At 51.9% G+C, this 17,388-nt stretch overlaps 2 protein-coding genes across 11 annotated transcripts in view; both read right to left on the reverse strand.

Moving 5' to 3' along the window:
- Nucleotides 1-8,907: 8,907 nt before the first annotated feature.
- TIAF1 (TGFB1-induced anti-apoptotic factor 1) lies at nt 8,908-9,634 on the reverse strand. The gene is given in 2 exon segments (XM_010378341.2): nt 8,908-9,361; nt 9,363-9,634. Coding segments are annotated over 2 exon segments (351 nt in total). The 5' UTR covers nt 9,597-9,634; the 3' UTR covers nt 8,908-9,244.
- The window catches only part of MYO18A (myosin XVIIIA), a 106,239-nt gene continuing 97,758 nt past the window's right edge, over nt 8,908-17,388 (reverse strand). For 6 of the 10 annotated variants that reach the window (XM_030924240.1, XM_030924238.1, XM_030924236.1 and 3 more), the window contains 2 exons: nt 15,099-16,378; nt 10,184-10,319 (listed from right to left, as the gene is read on the reverse strand). In XM_030924240.1, the coding sequence (XP_030780100.1) occupies nt 15,103-16,378 (1,276 nt within the window). In that variant the 3' untranslated portion in view covers nt 10,184-10,319; nt 15,099-15,102. Of the gene's footprint in view, nt 10,320-15,098; nt 16,379-17,388 lie in introns of all 10 variants that reach the window. The other 4 variants (XM_030924243.1, XM_030924244.1, XM_030924246.1 and 1 more) reach the window with 2 other exon arrangements.

Raw genomic sequence — 17,388 nt, forward strand, 5'->3', positions numbered from 1 at the left:
ATCAGATCTTGTGAGAACTCACTCACTATCACAAGAACAGCATGGGGGTAACCACCCTCAGGATTCAATTACCTCCCACCAGATCCCTCTCACAACACATGGGGATTATGGGAACTACAATTCAAGATGAGATTTGGGTGAGGACACAGCCAAACCATATCAACAGGTTCATTCATTATACTATTTTTTAAAACTTTTTGTATATAAACTGAAACAGCCAGGGGTGAGAACCTCAGAGCCAGCCACTTAGGAGGACAGGCGCTACCTCGGCACCTCTGTGGGCAGAACCAGGTTGGAGGAGAACAGGTTTGCAGGACCCTAAATAAGAGGGGAGGGCTCAGTCTCCAATGTCCTGGGCCCTAGGCAGGACACTGGGGAAAGAATAACTGGCACTTAAAAATGCAATTTGGGGTTTGGAGGGCTCTTCAAGCTACTTCGCTGTAAGCCCACACAGCCTCTGGAGTCCCATGCTTTGTGTACCAGGCCTGGAGGCCAGACTGAGGGAGCCAGCTGCCTGAGGCAACCAATGCAAACAGTCAGCTTCTTCTCTGCCTCCCTGCCCTCTCCTGACCAGCTCCACAGGGATTCAGACCCCCATCTCAGTTGGCATCCCCCACTGCCCATCACCACTGCTTCCCTGCACTGTCACTCCTCCGACGGGCTCATCTGCTAGTGCCAGGGAACGTTAGCCCAGCTGAGTTCATCGGGAATTGGGGGAAGCTGAACACAAATCTGTACAACTGTGGGCACTCAGACACCCATCGACAGAGGGAGTGGGAGAAGACCCCAGTGGTTGCTGCCAGAACTGTGTGAGCTGCTGAGAGATTCCCCGGTAGCTTGACCCTACTTGCAGTTCACTCCTTTAATGAACAAATCAAATGAATCCTAAATTCTCAGGTATCTACCATCCCAGACTAGTTGAGTCTCCTCAGCCTTGGCCCATGGACCAACACAGGAATGCCCATGTTCTCTACGTGCTCCTGCGAAATGATTTCCTGCCCCACTGAAGTGGATGCCCCCACTCTACCACATATCTCAGCCCTGTCCTCCACCCATTTCCGCTGGTGGCACTACCAGCTCCGGCCTCCTGCTCAGTTTGGGGCGCTGTCTTTTGTGCTCTATTACCTTCCCCCAGGGCCTCTAGGGGCTGGGGAGGGGAGAGAGTTGGAGGGGCTGTTTAAGAGATTTTTGGAATCAGTGCCTGTGCATCACTCGCTGCCATGAGTTATTTCAGCGCTGATGTTTGTCTCGAGCTGATTATTCCAGCCTGAGAACAGGTGGAGCAGCCTGCGGTGGTTTATTCGTCAGCCAAGGCCATCTGTTCCCAACAAGCTGAGATTTGTAGCTGATTTCTACTGGGGAGCAAGGAGTTGGGGGTGAGGAGGGAGAGGGAGATCACACCCACACCCCAGGGGACTTGCTCCTCCCAGACCTTCCAGGATGCCTCAACCCCCGAGTTTCCCATTTTACTAGGGATCCCGCATTTTCCAATTTCTCAGAGAAACTCACTGGTCACTCAACTTGGCAATAACACTTCCCTAAGGGGTACACCTTCTCAGATGGAACCATGTATTAGAAGCACACATCTACCAGCCGGGCACAAAGTCTGGCCAGTAAGCCATGTCCTCCTGCTTGCAGATCTTAAAAAAAAAAAAAAGAAGTATATCACTATGGCCCAGATATCCTAAATGACCCTCTCAACTCTTGGCTTCTCCTCATCCCAACCCTACTGCCAGTCCCTTTAACAAAAACATCCTTACCTAAACCCATCACCTGCAGGGCTCCCAGCTGCGTAGGAGAGCTTGGTCTAGATGCTCTTGTCTCATCCACCCTGCTCGCCTCCCCTAAATACCTTGTTCATGTTCCACCCTCCAATCTGTTCCTCTTCCAGCTTCCCTCTCAGCCATGCCAAGAGAAGCCTGCTGCTTTAAGAATGGCTTTCCCTGAGCAAGGGATCTAAGCAGTTTCTAAGCAGCTTTGCCACACGGTTTACCACCCCCCGCCCACCGCCTGCTATGATTTCTGTATATGAAATGTTGGGAAAGAAGTGACTCTTATACTCAAGCTAATATGACAATTTGGGGCCTTCTTTGGTGTTGCTACACACATCTGTACTGACTTTTAAAAACTGTATGAAAACTTGGTATTGAAAGCACAGCTACTTCACCTGTAACCCCACATCCCCAAGTAAAACTACTTACAGTTTTCAGAGGTCCCCTCTAATATTTACTTATTGATCTGTGTTTTCCCATCTACTTTTGTCATGTCTATATGTAACCTTAGGAACCCATTAACAGAGCTGTAAGACTGCCTTACTTTCTAGTTGGTTCTCTAGGCTTATTTTGTCAGTTCCTGGGAGCAGAAGCTCCTTTCTACTATTAAAACCTGCCCAGTGACTGAGTATGTTTCCACCAGAAACAGTGGCTCCCACAGATGTGCTCCGGAACCCACAAAGGCAGGCCATGAGACCTGTGCTTCCAGGGCAGAACCTACCAGGGAGTGCACTTACTAGGGTCACTCTTCCTTGGACAGTAGTCCCCCAGCAGTCCTCAAGCAAGGGTGCCAACCTGCAATTGATGCCAGGCCCCAGGGTTAAGATGAGCCATGAGACCTCTTTCATCACATACAATTTTATATTTGCCTGGCTGCCTGTCACTCACCTATCTTTCAAAGTCCTAATGTTTCCAAAGCTATTGGCTATATCTTCCCCATACAGAGATTTTTTTTTTTAACTCTTTTTTTTTCTTTTGAGACAGAGTCTCACCCGTTGCCCAGGCTGGAGTGCAATGGCATGATCTTGGCTGACTGCAACCTCCGCCTTCCAGATTCAAGTGATTCAAGTGATTCTCCTGCCTCAGCCTCTTGAGTAGCTGGGATTACAGGTTCCTACCACCACACCCAGCTAATTATTATTATTATTATTTTTGAGACAGAGTCTTGCTGTGTCACCTGGGCTGGAGTGCAGTGGTGCGATCTCTGCTCACTGTAAGCTCCGCCTCCTGGGTTCATGCCATTCTCTTGCCTCAGCCTTCTGAGTAGCTGGGGCTACAGGTGCCCGCCACCACGCCTGGCTAATCTTTTGAATTTTTTTTAGTAGAGACGAGGTTTTACCATGTTAGCCAGGATGGTCTTGATCTCCTGACCTCGTGATCCGCCCGCCTCGGCCTCCCAAAGTGCTGGGATTACAGGTGTGAGCCACGGCGCCCAGCCTAATTTTTGTATTTTTAGTAGAGATGGGGTTTCACCATGTTGGCCAGGCTGGTCTCGAACTCCTGACCCCAGGTGATCCACCCACCTCAGCCTTAACTTTTTTTTTTCTTAATTTCCATATTCAAATTCGCTAGTGTCCTCTCTTTCCCAAAGCCATTTGCTGCTTTTCCTAATCTAGTCAGATCATAGATGTGGCACAAAACATATAAAAATTTATTAAAATGTGGAAACTCTTTGACTCTTAAGCCACTTCAAATATAATTTGGTTGGATAATGTCAAAACGTAATATCCTTTTTGAATTTTCTTTTTTGGTAAAACTGTCATAGCTGACTTTTGATATCTACAGCAAATTCTATCTGCACATATAAGTATTCCACTAGGGGATTTATGTCACTGACTTCAGTTGCAAAGCACACACTCTTTTTGAAATTTCCCTTATGTATATGACCCATCACTGGGGCTCACACTACAGAAGACTCAGTTTCTCTGTACAATTCCTTCTAAACACATCCAGCATCCTTGTTAACTCCAAAATGGCTACTGCTCTGGAAATCTTTCCTCCCAGATCAAATAGCAGGGAATGGTCTGGATTGTTGTTGCACTGTAATGAAATTAGACTGAAGTGAATATAGCTTAAAATATGCATTCTGAGCGATGTGGAACTGTTTTTCATATTGCTGGCACAGTGGGAGTGAAGTGAAAATGTGATAATGTATGGGGGATGCTCTGAAAATTGTGAAGAGCGACGCAAATGTGAAGTAGATATTTTCCCCTCAAATTGCCAAGAAGCGTTTCCTTTCTGAGGCCAAGCCTTGGCGAATGCCAAGCACACGCGATTTGAGATGAGGACTACGGCAGTGATTCTTTGCTTTCTTGCCTCTCACTGCATCCTCTGCCAAGGCCAGAATAGTTAGGAGACGCTTGGCCAGCTGCTGGAAGCAAGTTGAGGACTCTGCTTAGAAAGATGACGTCACCCCTCAGACTCAGTTTTCTTTCCAGGATGACGTCTTCACAGAGTTGTGATGGAGGTGAAATGAAATTTTGTAGGGCAAAGTACATAAGTGCTGGGGCCGTCATAGCAAGTGCTCAACAAATGGGAACTGTTTTGGCCTTTTTTTTTTTTTTTTTTTTTTTTGAGACTAAGTCTTGCTGTTGTCCCCCAGGCCAGAGTGCGATGGCATGATCTCGGCTCACTGCAATCTCTGCCTCCCGGGTTCAAGCCATTCTCCTGCCTCGGCCCCCCAAGTAGCTCGGATTATAGGTGACTTGCCACCACGCCCGGCTACTTTCTGTATTTTTTTTAGTTGAGACGGGGTTTCACCATGTTGGCCAGGCTGGTCTCGAACTCCTGACCTCAGGTGATCCACCCGCCTCTGCCTCTTAAAAGTGCTGGGATTGGCCGGGCGCGGTGGCTCAAGCCTGTAATCCCAGCACTTTGGGAGGCCGAGACGGGCGGATCACAAGGTCAGGAGATCGAGACTATCCCGGCTAACCCGGTGAAACCCCGTCTCTACTAAAAAATACAAAAAACTAGCCGGGCGAGGTGGCGGTCGCCTGTAGTCCCAGCTACTCAGGAGGCTGAGGCGGGAGAATGGCGTAAACCCGGGAGGCGGAGCTTGCAGTGAGCTGAGATCTGGCCACTGCACTCCAGCCTGGGCGACAGAGCGAGACTCCGTCTCAAAAAAAAAAAAAAAAAAGTGCTGGGATTACAGGCGTGAGCCACTACGCTCGGCCAATTGTTGGTCTTATAACCCTTCTCTCACTACTGACAGGGTAGGAAGGGGCCTCAGTCCCAGTCACTGGCCCTGGGCCTCAGCTCAGGCCAAAGACTTCCAAGTGCCCTTAAAAGGGCGGGAAACAGTATTTCTGGGTTGCTGGGAGAATAGACCGGTCCTAATGCCGCTGTAATCATTAAAAGGGCAATGCAGATGGGCGGCCCGTCAGGGGCTTGAAAACGCATTGCCCTTTTAAGGGGCGTGGCTTCTGGGAAGTGCGTAAAGAACCTCCAGGCAGGGGCGGGACACAGGGGATATGCAAATGTCTATGAATATGCTAATGAGCTTTCGGTTTCCCAGTGAATGATCGGGCACCGCCTGGACTGGCAGAGCGGACTAGGGAAGAAGAGGAAATGAGAGGACCTGGAGGTTCAACCGAGTGGCTGAATGGAAACTAACTCCCGATGGAGAATGTGCGACGTTTCTTCCACAGCACCCGGATCTCGAAGACCCACTGGCACCACCCATGAGTCCCTCCAGTTCCTCACTAGCGGGATGAAGGGGGAGGGCGTGGGAGATTCTTTTGGCTGCAGTAAGGAGCTCTGAATTTAGAAGCCATAAGTTTCTTGCCAGCAGTACTACCTTGTTTCACAGTTGGGGAAACTAAGGCCTGACAGGTTAAGCCCCTTCTCCAAGGTCGCAGTACTAGAGGCAGAACTCAGTTTGGCAGGTTTTGTCTATTTTTGCTTTGTTTTCCCTACCGCACATGGGCACCACTCTGGAGGTGAAAAGGCAGCAGCCTCAAAGGCAGAAGAGCTTGGTACATTACCAAACGCATCGGACTGCCCACCAGGCTGGAGGTTTTAGAAAATATGTCCTAGGGAAAGATGGAAGGAGTCGGGGTGGCCGCCAGTAGAAGTAAGCAAGGACAAATTATCATAGACTTGTCTGGAATGTGTTGCTATAAAAAAGGTGATGAAGTGTTCCAGCTTCCCAGAGATCCGGTGCAGTGGAAATGAACAGGGAACAGAAGAGATTAGGGTTAGATTTAAGGCAGTACTTTCTCCCAGGGATGATAATGGGGCCCTTTATTCAGTGACCAAGGCAGGCAAGGGACTCATCCCCCTCCCACTTCTGAGGCCTTTGGGAATCCATCTCCCTCCAGTCCCACATGGCCTGCTTGGAGGTCAGGAACGAATTAGATGACTTTGAAAAGTCCCCACTATTCAGGTAGGCGATCCTTTCCCTGGATGGGCCTCCTGGGCTCTTTGCTGAGGGTAAGGACAGCAGCCGCTCTGGCTCCAGGGCCCTGGGGGAGAAACAGCAGTCATGGCATCTCTTGCAACACACTCCCTGCCAAATTGATTCAAATTGGCTTGGATATGAACATATGATTAAAGGAGCGGTGCGATTCATTTATCAGGAGAGATTAAAGAGCGGCATCTGCGCAGCCTAGCTGGGGGACAATTAAGGAGCAAATCGCTAAGTGTCTGTGCCACCAGGCAAGAGGGTGGAGGATGGGGGAAGGACAACTGGGATAATCTGCCAAGGAGACACAAAGACAAAAGAAGACCATTTAGGGGTCACTGCCTGCCACTGTCGTTTCTGGGCACAGACTGGGCACCATGGGGAGTCCCACGGGGCACTGGTTCCCGCCCCTGCCTCTCATTCAGGAGTCAGAGCAATCCTGGGGATCTGCAGTTATAGAGGAGGATCTAGCAGGCTGGCTTTGAGCCTGGCAAAGGGCCAGATTTGCCTTCTGCAACATCTTAAGGACCAGGGATACCATGAACATACAGGTAAGGTCAACAGCAGAGCTTTCAAGGTACACCCAAAATAAACGTCGGCTTTGGTGGCCCTAAAGGCTCCTGGACTCCTCTGGGGCCAAGGAAATTGTCTCCTTCTCAGCCGAAACTTGGAGAAGCACTGGTCATGTGACAATGCATAGCCAGCCTGTGGCATGTTCTACTACCACCTCTCTTTCCCTGCCCCAGGACCTTTGCTTAAACTCTTCTTCTTCTCAATATGCCTTTCCCAGCAACTCTACCTGTGGAAGTGCTATTTTCAAGTCCCTATCAAAATAGCAGCTCCTTTTAGAGGCCTTCCCAATCCTCCCCACCAAAGAGAGTATCTCCCTCCATAATAAGTCCAAAGCAACTTCTTTGTCCTTGTTAGGCCTTACGTAATTATTTCCACATGGGTCTGCTCCAGCCCTCATCCACAAATCCCTGGAGGATGGATACTATGCTGTGTTCCTTTCTACCCACTCCAAACTTATACATACTAGCAGGTGCAGCATGTATTTTGTGTCTACCTCCCTCCACTTTATGAAGGAAGGGACCTTATCCATCACCAGCACCCAAAATAGGGCCTAGGCACAGCAGGCAGTCATGAAATATTTCTCAACTGTTAAGCAAATGAATATGTTTTCTGACTTGAACAAAGCTTTTTACCCCAGGCCGGGTTATTGGAGGTTGATGTTGGAGTTTCCAGTTAACCAGAGGCTTGACTCAGTATGAGCAAACAGATTTGGGCATTCATCTAAAGGTGGCAGGGAGTTTGTCACACTAGTTCCTAGTAGAAACAGAAAATGTACCACGCTATGTGAAAACAGGAATAAAAGATGAGAGTGACAGAACTGAACATACGCTAGCAGCCTTTAAAAATTTTTTTTTTTTGTAAAAAAAAAGTAACTTAGGCCGGGCATGGTGGCTCACGCCTGTAATCCTAGCACTTTGGGAGGCGAGGCAGGCAGATCACCTGAGGTCAGGAGTTCGAGACCAGTCTGCCCAACATGGTGAAACCCCGTCTCTATTAAAAATACAAAAATTAGCCGGGCGTGGTGGTACACGTCTGTTAAGTCCCAGTTACTCGGGGGGCTGAGGCAGGAGAATCGCTTGAACCTCGGGAGGTGGAGGTTGCAGTGAGCTGAGATCGCACCACTATACTCCAGTTTGGGCGACATAGCAAGACTCTGTCTCCAGAAGAAAAAAAGTAACTTCCCTTTTACTATTGTCTCTATCCTCTACTCTATCGTGCGTGGGGCAGTGGAGGGGGCAGTCTTCGTTCGAGACGGATCCATTTCACACTCTGTCCCATTCATTTTGGGGGAGACTTTTCTCCCTTCTTCCCTTTTGGACTCTTTCTGGAGGGCTGACATTACCAGAGCCTCGGCACTTGGGCTGTTTGCTATCTTTTCCCACCGATCTGTCCAAACTACTTTATTCATTCAGGGATTATAACTGGCCACATTACAGAATGAGAAGGTAGAAGGTAGAAGGTAGAAGAGGAGGAGGGGTGTCGTTTGTTTCTTGCCTTTCTGCATGAGCTGCCTCTTAGCTGTCAATGAAGGAACAAAGCACGGAGGGGGGCATGAAGATAGGGACTGAGCAGGGCAGAGACAGCACTCCCAACCTACTCACATTGCCCTGTGGGCCGGAGCTAGTTCTGCCAAGTTTTGATCAAAAGGTCACCTTTGAAATGGCTAAAATTAAGCTTTTAAAAAATGTTCTAATGAGAAGGGCTTGAATCCAAAAAGAAAGAAAAAGAATGAACGAACGAATGAAAGAGAGAAAGAAAAGAAAGAGAGAGAGAGAGAGAGGAAGAGAAGATAGAATCTCTGTAATTCGTGAGATTTAACAATCAGAGGGACCTCAACATTCCCTTGTGGAGGCCAAGGAGGATGAGGCTTGGAGGCTCTGTTACCCTTGCTAACCTGAATCACAGTCCCTAGGCTTTTCACATAAAAGGTGGAGCTTTTGTCTTCCTTGGCCAGTCCCCTCATCCTACTACCTCTGCCTGCCCCAAAATGAGCTGCCCAAGCTCTTTAATTGGCACCGGTCTGACACTTTGGGGAGGAGGCCAGAGACCAGAGTGATGCCCTCACAGTCCCCATCAGAATCCCACCTCTGCCCACCCGCCCCCAGGACCAATCTGGACTTTACCTGAGCCTGAAGGAGCAGGCAGGAAAACTGGCGAAGCCAGGAGGAAAAGGGCCTTTATTTCCATACATCGGGTAAACAGGGGAGAGCACAGTCCAGTGAGTACAAACCAATTGCAGGAGAGAAGAGGGGTGGCAGATGGGAGCAGCACCAGGCACTGCCCTTGGGCTCCCAAGTCTGGTGGAGTTGTTAGGGATAACCTTTTTAGGGTGGGGGATGGGACCTCCAGACCACATGGTGTTGTGTCTGGGATAAGTGTGTGGGGGCAGGGAGGTTGGAAGAAGAAGAATGACATGGGCTCAGGACACAGAGTGAGGACTCATGTCTAATGACCACTGGCCAAAACTTCCATCTTCAGTTTTTCTGATGACAAGCCCTCAACCCCAAGTCTTCCCTCTCAAGTTGAGTTTATGGTCCAGGCTACCTGGACAGAGCAGGAGGGAGGCAGTGCTTGGATCAGCCCTGAACTGCTGTGGTTGGAATGAGTTTATCTTAATTAAATAGGTCATTGCACATAACACGCTGAGACAAAGAGGGTAGGGTGGGGGCTGGAGGTGCGGATGGTCCACACGCACACTTGTTTGTACAGGCTTGCTCAACCCAGCCCAGCAGTACCAGAGAGCCCCTCCTGACCTCATTCTTAAGAACCTGGACCCGGCTCTGCTCACCAGTGTCTCCAGCTGCACAGAGAAAGGACTGCTCTCTCAAGGGTGAAGATGGAGATGACATTCCCGAGTCATTCTTGGGAGCCCCAGCTACCACTGCAGTCCCCTCCCACTCTCAGGGATGCAGCTGTGATGGAGAGGTTGGGTATTTAAATTAAAAACTAGAAAGACAGCAGGCACCAAGAAGAGAGCCCCCACCCCACACGAGAGGGAAGGCATTGCTGCTCCTCCCCCAATCCTCCCCATGGACCCAGCAACCTAGAGTGTCCCAGTAGGCAACCTGTCCACCGTCCCTGAGCAGGGAGCTGAGAGGGAGGTCAATGTGCTGTCGCCATGCAATGCCAGGCCACCTGCCATTGTCCACGGTGGCCCAGGGTAGAAGCCAAGAATCTGGCATTTTGAGGCAGAGAGGAGCAAAAAGTTCTCTTCAGAAACTCCTCTTTCCCCCACCTCTTCCACGTGGAGACATCAGACACCCAGACACCCATAGCCTGGAAAGTCCCCCTGACAGAAGGAGGTCAGGGTGTTTCCCATGCAGATCAGCAGTCGGGTGGGGGAGACCGGTGCCCCACCACTTCCTGGGAGTGGTGCCCAGGCAGCCACAGGCCGTGGGGTGAAAGGGCTGCGAACTACTCCCCTGGGCTATGCGTTAGTCTCCGTCAGCTTGGCCTCTGTGTCGCTGTCACTCAGATAGCTGTGGGAGTATCGGGGTCTGGAGGTGTTGTCGAGAGGGTCGTGCTCATCATCTGACCGGTCAGGGGCAAGGGACTTCCAGTAGCTGGTGGGGCTGCAGGGAAAGAGGGATAAGGTTAGGGACAAATGACACTCCTCCATTAAGCACCCACGCCTTTGGTTCTGGAGGCCCACAAAGCTGCGTCAGAGCACTCCCCAAAAGCCAAACATTGTGAAGTAAAAACCTTCCTTGGCTTACTTGGAAGATACTCAAAGCGGTAAGAGGAAGGCGACTCTGGAAGCTTTTAAAGCTCCGAGGAAAGGGATGCTGAGAGCAGTGAGTCTTGGACTCAAGCGTGCATAAGAATCTGATGCAGGCTCCTGGGCCTTTCCTCTTAGAAACCTTGAATCGCTGGCTCCTGGGTACAACCCAGGAATTCTGCATTTTCAGTCCTTCCCCAGAAGGCTCTGAAGCAGGCAGTCCATGAACCACATTGGCCTAGAGACTGGAGGTCTGGTGATTACAACTTGTCTAGGGTAGGGACTCTCTTAGGCGAGTGATTCCTAAAAAGATTCCTTCTGAGAAGGAGGCCCTTTCCCCGTCAAATACTCCCGAATCTGAACCCTTTCCCCTGAGGCCTGTGAGAACTTTTACCTTTGACCATGCCATCATCTACTAACAAGAAATGGAGGCTCAGGAAAGAGAGGCTGGGAAGACCTGTTTTAGGGTGGCCCAAGGGGAAAAGCCCCTTTCTTGGTACAATAACATAACTCAGAGTCTTCATCAGGCCACTGGCTCTGGAGGCCTCCAGCTATCCCGGATGTGAAGAGGCCTCTTCCCCCGGATGGAGCAGGATCACGGCACTGAACAGGGAAGAGGGGGACCTCATCTCACAGCTCCATTCACCTTCTCTTTTCTCCCAAAGCCTTGGGACCACCTTCCCCTACTCCTCCTGCCTCCACTGCCTCTGTCAGTTCAAGTGCACTCTCGTTTCAACACCACTGGAGAAAACACAGCCCAGTGTGGCTCCTCTCCTACTGGTGCCCCACACTGAGTGTGGTCCCTGGAGCAGCAGCCCTGCCTCCAGATCCTAGGGTTCCAACTTGGGCAAGCAGGAGTTCCATGTTCCCTGCTGCCTATAATTCTGACTTAAGAAAATGAAAAGGGCCCTTTGTTTACTAGCCCTTTTAAAGTTCTAACCCCAAACCAAAAGAGGAGGAGTCAAGGTTCTGCAGAAAGAACCTCCTTCTTAGCTTTTCCCAAGGTGGCAGTGAGAGATGCAGAGGGCAAGATTTGGTCACTGAGCACTCCTCTGCGTAAGACACAGCCTAGGCATGTGAGATGGGCTATCTTATTGTTCACAATAACCCTATGAAATATTACGAGGAAGCCAGTAAAAAAAGATGAAAGGATCTTCCTCAAGGCCACACAGCCAGTATGTAAACTTGAATCTGGGACTCTTAGACCTCAAAGACTTTGGACGACTTCACCCTGCCAGCCACTCGATTGGATGATCTGATGGGAAAAAAAAACACACACCAGACCAAACCTGAATTCTCCTGCTGGCTTGGGCAAGAGCCCAGGGGTTGTATGAAGAGATGTCGGTCTCTATCCCTGGGGGAAAGGAAGAGGCTGATAGAATACATGTTCAATTATGCAAAATGGTTCAGGAATGGGGCAGTCTGGTTAATACTTATCGTATTTCTCATGAATGAATTACCATTTTTAAAGGAATCAGGATAGCACAAAACACATTTAATACAAACTAGACTGAACATAAATGAGTCTTACTTTGATAGGCCAAAGTATAGGCCTATCAAAGTCAGGACAAAATTATAAAGCTCACTGATGACTGTGTAACATAGAAAAAAATTGGGGTTATTTTAGCTTTGGGGTTGTTTGAATTCTAAATTAGTGGGAGCCTGGTTTGGTTCTCATTTTTTACATAAAATTTCTGGGCACTCAGGGCTATGGTCTGCCGTTAGGCTAACGAGTGCCTGGCTCTGTGGAAAGACAGTGGGGTTACTTTGTGAGCAGAGGAGGGTGAGACAGATGCCAGGGCTGGAATCCAGATGCAAATGAGAGGCTGCTGGCGAGCTCCGAGGTGCTGTAAATTGCTGAATCAGGGCCCTCTGGTCCTTTCCATTGCCTCACCTCTTTTTAAGGTGGGGGTTCCACTCCCCAAGCCCACATTCCTGTGCCAGGTAGGCAGACACCTGGATAAATGACAGCCAAGTTTCCATACTGTTTCATCAAGACGCTGGGCAGTGGCAGAGGCTGCTGGGGAGGTGGTAAACTCCATGTCTCTCTCTGCCTTGGGCTGCGGACACATGAGATTGCCCTTGCCTGTAGCTTGGGTGATCGTTAGCCATTCTTAGTGGCTTCCACTGCTCCAGCCATCAGGGAGTCAACAGCAGGCAGCTGCCCCCCTCTCCAGGGCAAGATTCAGGGTTGGCAATTTGAACATTTTAACCAAATTGTTTAAAAAAGCCTTCCTCCCCACAAGCCAGTGCCTCCTGCTCAGCACTGTCACAAACAATTTGGTACATAAGCTAATTCCTGCCAGGCAAGCCCAGAGCGGCAGCTCCCCTCCCTTGAATGTGCTATGGAAGCTGCGTTTCTGTTGTAAATTCTTGCTGGTCCTCATCAACAGATGGGAAGCTAAGAGACTGCTCCATCCCATGCCCCCACCCCAAAGCCAGTTGATGCTGAGTGCCACCGAGTTTCTCCCTCCCCAGGCCTTCTCCCTCTGGCTCCGTGTTGGTTGACTAGGTTCTGGCTTGGTGCCACTCTACCAACACTGAATCCAATCCTCCTTGGAGGGGGTGGTATACAGGGCGTCACGACGACTACAGCTTTCCTGGTGGAAAAGAGGAACTATGCTCGTGGCTGGTGGAAGAAACAGGCTTTTGGTCTTTTTGTTCTTGCTGGTTGTGGGGTCAAGGGAGATGGTGGGCTGACGGCATTGGGGTCTGAAATCTGCCAGCTGCCAGTCAGTGTGGGATGGCCCGGCTTTAGGCCCATGTCCATCTGGGGGTAGAGACGCAGTGTGCAAAAAGGCCTGGCCCTCTTTGCTTTCCAAACCTCTCTCCTGGGTCCATCAGCTGACTTCCTGCCCTAGGGGTGTAGGGCACTTAGCAGGGCTGCTAAGAGGAAGGCTGAGATGCCTGATCAAATATTTTGACTCGTCTTTTTTTTTGTTTTGAGATGGAGTCTCGCTCTGTCGCCCAGGCTGGAGTGCAGTGGTGCGATCTTGGTTCATTGCAACCTCCGAGCTTCCCGGGTTCAAGCGATTCTCCTGCCTCTGCCTCCGCCTCCCAAGTAGCTGGGACTATAGACGTGTGCCACCACGCCCGGCTAATTTTTGTATTTTTAGTAGAGACAGGATTTCACCATCTTGGCCGGGCTGGTCTCAACTCCTGACCTCAAGTGATCCATCTGCCTCGGCCTCCCAAAGTGCTGGGATTACAGGTGTGAACAACCGCACTCGGCCAACTCTTGTCTTACTATGGAGCCAACACTGGTTCCCTAGTACAACAGAGATGCTTCCTGTTCCTCCCGGAGCACCCAGTAACCATCTGCTGCATGGGGGAAGTGACAGAGCAGGGCTGAGCCATTCCACTTGCTCCATTCCTTAAAAGGTCTTACATCAGTCCCTTTTGGTATAATCCATTCAAAGTCAGCCTAGGTGTCCAGCTACTCACAGCACAAGCATGCGACAGGTGTGTTAGTTCATGCATCTGGGAGACAAATGCCTGTGCCCCAGGGGGCTGCACTCGGGGGTCATACCTCCTGGGAAGCAGCAAGCTTGCCCTGGGAGGGCACCATGCTGAAAACAGCTTCACATAAGCAGGGTGATCTAAAATGTCACCACCCACCAGGGAAACTGGCAACAATGGGATTCCAGTGAGTCAGGCTCTGCCCTTCTTCCACAGTGGGGGTGTGGGCATAAAGGGCCTAACTGCTAGATCTCCCTCCTCACAGGGAGAAGAGCTGGGGGAGGCAGGAGAGCCAGGAGGGGGCTGTCACTCAGCAGCTGCTAATTTCTATTCATTAGAACCTTACAAGATGAGTAGAACTGAGGTGACGCCCATGTGTGGGCCTTTGGTGGGAGGGCTGGGGAAAGAGCCAGGCATCTCCTGGGTCTACTGTAGGGTGTGGCGCTGTGTGGGCTGTAGCCCTGGGAGCCTTGTACTCCTCAGCTTGAGATCTATGCCAGAGAGGAAGGTAGCTTTGAGGGGGCAGGGTGGGGGAGGGAGAGCTAAGCAAAAGGCCCAATAATAGCTTAGGGCCACTGATGTGCACCAACCACAGCTGCGGTGTCAGCTTGGGACCTTTCCTGGCCCCCAGCCTGTTGGGGCGATGAACGAAAGCTCCTGAATGGGTGCTGCTGGGCACACACAGTAAACTTGTTGCCCATGTGCTCTGCACTGGCTGCGTGGAGGAGTAGGTAAGGACAAGAGTGTTGGAGCTGGGCAGACCCCATTCAGACCCTGGCAACAACCCTTCCCAGCTGTGCGTGACCAAATGGCAAGTGACTTAACCTCTCCAAGCCTCAGCTTCATCTTCTATGAAACTCAGACCTTTGTTATGGAGTTACTGTGAGGGATAAGTGACTTAAGTGTGGAAGGTATTAAGGACAGTCCCTGGTTCAGGGTCTTGTAAGTGAGAGCTATGACATCACCAGCGAGTTCGGCTGACGGGGCTCAGGGCTCAGGATGACTGACCAGCTTGGCTGGCCCCTGCATCAAGGCAGCCAGGAGGCTCTCCGAAGCCAGGCATACCCGAGAGGAATGAGGGTGGGCCCTAAGGTGGCGGCCTGTGGGACGGGGAGCATGTTAGTTCACACCGGGTGGGGCATGCCATGCTGAACCCAGGCCAGGTGCCACCTACTGCGCTAGTCGCTCTCGGGCCGGTACAGGTACCGCATCATCAGGCTGTCCACCTCCTTCTTGCGCTTCTTTTCCTCCTTCCTCGACAGCTGGTGCGTCTGCCCAGTCTCTTCACTTTCTGCAGCTGGGCCCTTCTTCACACTGGAGCGGCTGTGGCTGGAGACGGTCGAGCCGCTGGATGACGACGAGGAGGACTCAGACTCCGTCTCCGTTCTCTTTCTTCTCGACTTAGACTTCTTGCTCTTCCGAGAGCGCCCCTTCTTCCGCCTCTTGTGCTCCGAGGAAGCTTCGGAGCTGGAGCTGGAGCTGGAGCTGGAGCTGGAGCTGCTCCTTCTGCTCCTTCGCCGGCTCCGGCTCTTCCGGCCGCTGCGGGACCGGGACACATCAGCAGCAGAGGCGGAGCGGCGGATGCTGGCAGCTCGCTCCGGGGGGTCCAGTTGGGCGCTCCGGGCACTTTGGATGCTCTTCCTGTCATCCTCCTCGGAGTCGGGCTCCAGGCTGCTCCGCTGGAACGGAACAGGCTTGTAGCTCAAGACCTCGTTGATGGCAGCCTCCAGGTCTGGGTCCAGGTACGAGTGACGGCTGACGGAGCGGACGCTGGAGCTGGGAGGCTCATCCATGGCCGAGGCAGAGCTGCGTGGCCGGGGTGGCACCGACAGACTGCGTGCCAGCGACGGGTGGCTGTACTGCGAGCAGGCCTCGCTCAGGGCCACACTGGCTCCGTCGTCCCATTCCTCTAGGCAGCTCCGGCCCAGGGACAGGCGGGAATCAGGGCTCTGCCGGCCTAGGCCAGAGGCCCGGCTCAGGGAAGGGCTGAGCGTCCTGGACAGGCTGTCGAGCCGGGAGGTGCTGCGGCGGGAACCGGGCGAGCCCGACAGCGAGAAACTCAGGGAAGAGCCAGCCCTGTCCTCGCCAGAGCCCCGCCGCGTGGCCGAGGAGGCCCGGCTGACGGGTGCAGAGACGGTGGAGGCCCGGCTGAAGTCGGAGCCCCACCGCTTCTCCAGCCCCCGGCCAGCGCGCCCCCCAGTCCCCGAGAGGACAGAGCCACACTCCTCCGGCTCCTCAGACTTCCTGCCCGGGCCTGGCTCCTCCCTGGGGACCCCACGGGCCTTCCTAGGGGGCCTCTCTGGGGAGGCCGCCCGCTCGCTGAGGGAGGTGAAGAGCGAATCCGCATCCCCGGTGCCCCCAATGGAGTCCTTCAGGGTGAGCCGCTTCCGATAGCTCAGGGAGCTCACCACCGAGGACGGCCTCTCCTCCACCCCTGAGGCCTCCTTAGAGAGGCTGTTGAGGGCCGTTCCGAGGGAGGGTGCGAGAACCAGCCGTGGATGAGGGCAGCAGGGAGAGAGGGAGGTTGAGAGAGAGAGAGAGAGAGGAACAAGCATTAAACCCAGAGAATAAAGACACAGGGGGAGGGAGGCAAAAGGAGGAGAAAACGGCAGCAGCCCTGGCAAAGTGGTGGTGAGAGCGTCGGAGGAAATGAAGCAAAATAATTTGCGTCAGTGAAAATAGCTTCATGGAGAATGTCATGTAAATTAGACTATTGTTCTATTTCATCACTTTTCCCCCTCTAAACGTTTAGTTCAATTTATTTCATTGTCAACTACCTGGAGCCTCGTGCCACTCCGTGGTGAACCAAGGCAGTGGGGCGGGGAAGCCGGCATTATCCGCAATAACAAAACGTTGTTTGGCCGAATAAATTAAACCAATTGGGGGGGCTGCTGGGTGCTTCTGGTGAGGGGCCAGGCTTGGGAAAGGGGCCTTGGGGGAGCTGGAGAAGGGAGGGAGAGACGTTACTTTTTCAACCCAGTCTACCTGCTGTCTCTGGGAGAGGATGGGGAAGGGTGTGTCCTGGAGGATCAGGATGGGCTTGAGTTGGGGGTCGGGATTCTATGTTGTGGGGGGAGCAGGGATATGGCTTTGTGGGGGTGGCTGGGGGTGGGGGTGAGGGCTGTTCTTTCTCCCTGCTGCCACACTGGCCAGTAGGAAAGAGATGGGGAAAGGGAAGCTCTGGATTCTAGGGGTAGCTGTCTGTATGATCAGAGGACTACGACTGGCTAGAAAACAGGGGAGCACATTCCCCCAGTGGATGGGTATCAGGAGGAAAGAAGTGGGGGCAGTGAAGAGATTAGAGGAAGGAGAGAATGGGCAGAAAAAGACAGAAATGTGCCTGTAGCTGGGTCAAGAATCAGTGGAAGTGGTGCCTCTTCTGCTGTTATTCATGGTAAGACGTCAGAGATCCAGAGCTGGCCAGGGCTGTGGGATCAAGAGTCCCCTGTGCCCCATCCCAGTCT

The sequence above is a fragment of the Rhinopithecus roxellana genome, chromosome 19 (assembly GCF_007565055.1).
Source record: "Rhinopithecus roxellana isolate Shanxi Qingling chromosome 19, ASM756505v1, whole genome shotgun sequence".
Classification (NCBI taxonomy): domain Eukaryota; kingdom Metazoa; phylum Chordata; class Mammalia; order Primates; family Cercopithecidae; genus Rhinopithecus; species Rhinopithecus roxellana.